At 54.5% G+C, this 1,383-nt stretch overlaps 1 protein-coding gene across 2 annotated transcripts in view; it reads left to right on the top strand.

Moving 5' to 3' along the window:
* LHX2 (LIM homeobox 2) overlaps positions 1–1,383 on the top strand; it is a 20,974-nt gene that overhangs the window by 3,955 nt on the left and 15,636 nt on the right. For both annotated transcript variants that reach the window (XM_009331591.1, XM_009331592.1), the window contains exon 3: positions 111–493. In XM_009331591.1, coding sequence (XP_009329866.1) covers positions 111–493 — 383 coding nt within the window. The remainder of the gene's footprint in view (positions 1–110; positions 494–1,383) is intronic.

Genomic DNA, 1,383 nt, shown 5'->3' with positions numbered 1-1,383 from the left:
TCGGGCCCCGCAGCCCCTCTCCCTCTGCCGCCCTCCGGGCGAACCCGACGAAAGGGGGGGGAGGGGGGGATGCGCCTCTCACCGTCTCCTCTGGCCGTTCTGTTTTGCAGGAGGTTTTCAGTGCAGAGATGTGCGAGGTGTCACCTGGGGATTTCTGCCTCCGAGATGGTCATGAGGGCCAGGGATTTGGTATATCACTTAAATTGCTTCACTTGCACCACTTGCAACAAGATGCTGACCACCGGCGATCACTTTGGCATGAAGGACAATCTGGTGTACTGCCGCCTCCATTTCGAGACTCTCATCCAGGGGGAGTACCAGGTGCATTTCAATCACTCGGATGTAGCCGCTGGGAAGGGCCCGGCATTGGGAGCGGGCTCTGCCAATACTTTGGGACTGCCTTATTACAACGGCGTGGGAACTGTCCAGAAGGGGAGACCCAGGAAAAGGAAGAGCCCAGGGCCCGGGGCAGATCTGGCAGCCTACAACGCAGGTAAGAGACCCCCATCTTCCCCCAGGACAATTCAAATGGTTTGTTTCTGTTCACTTCCAAAGGGGGATTTCCGTTTATTTTAGCTTAAACCGTTAATAATAGTTTAGCTGCAGCATAATTATTGAGATCAAGTGCTGTCAAACTGCAATTACAGAAGCTAATACGTTAGCGTTTTTCACTTCAGCTGGAAATAAAATGTTTTGAAGCAAGGTCATCTGGTTAAGGAGGGGGAGAAGGGGGAGTGTAGCCTGAAATAAAATCTGGAAACCAGAGATTGTAAGTTAGCACTTCAGAGAGCTGTGAATTTTCTTTAGTAGCTACGAACTCAAAGGCTGCTGATGGGTGAATTATTCTGCCCTTGTCCTGAGCTCTTGCACCTCAGAGTTTTGGAAGGGGAGAGGGAGAGAGAGAGGAGGAAAGTGGCTATTTCCCGAGGACCTGCGGCGGGAGGCGGATGGGGGGGCGCAGGGCTGGGGGTGCGGGTGCCCGCGGAGCCCGGGCAGGGGCTGCAGGCAGCAGGTGTCTGCAGGCAGTCTCGGGTCTGCTCATACAATGACAAGTTCGGCTGGAGTTCTGTTCGTCAGATGTGACTCAGAGAAGAGTCGGGAAACTCACAACATCCCCTTTCTAAGCCCTCACTGCCCCAAGTCGCAGCCCCTGCCTCTTAACTGGGATCAGCAGCAAGAAGAAAGGGAGCAAACCTGGCAGCAGCCACGAACCCGCCGTCCCTGCAAAAACTCTGTCTCCCAGGCTCTCTGCAGCGAGCTGCAAACTTTCTGATGTGTTTCCTCGTTTAACCTCACCACCACCACAGCACTGTAATTTTGCAGGCAAAGGAATTCGAGCAGTCTCCTGCCCCCCCCTCCCCCCGGCTTCTACCCTTCCCCTCG

The sequence above is a fragment of the Pygoscelis adeliae genome, unplaced genomic scaffold (assembly GCF_000699105.1).
Source record: "Pygoscelis adeliae isolate BGI_AS28 unplaced genomic scaffold, ASM69910v1 Scaffold619, whole genome shotgun sequence".
NCBI classification, from domain to species: Eukaryota; Metazoa; Chordata; class Aves; order Sphenisciformes; family Spheniscidae; genus Pygoscelis; species Pygoscelis adeliae.
The sequence above is the reverse complement of the archived record's forward strand: the minus strand, read 5'-3'. Positions and strand labels throughout refer to the sequence as shown.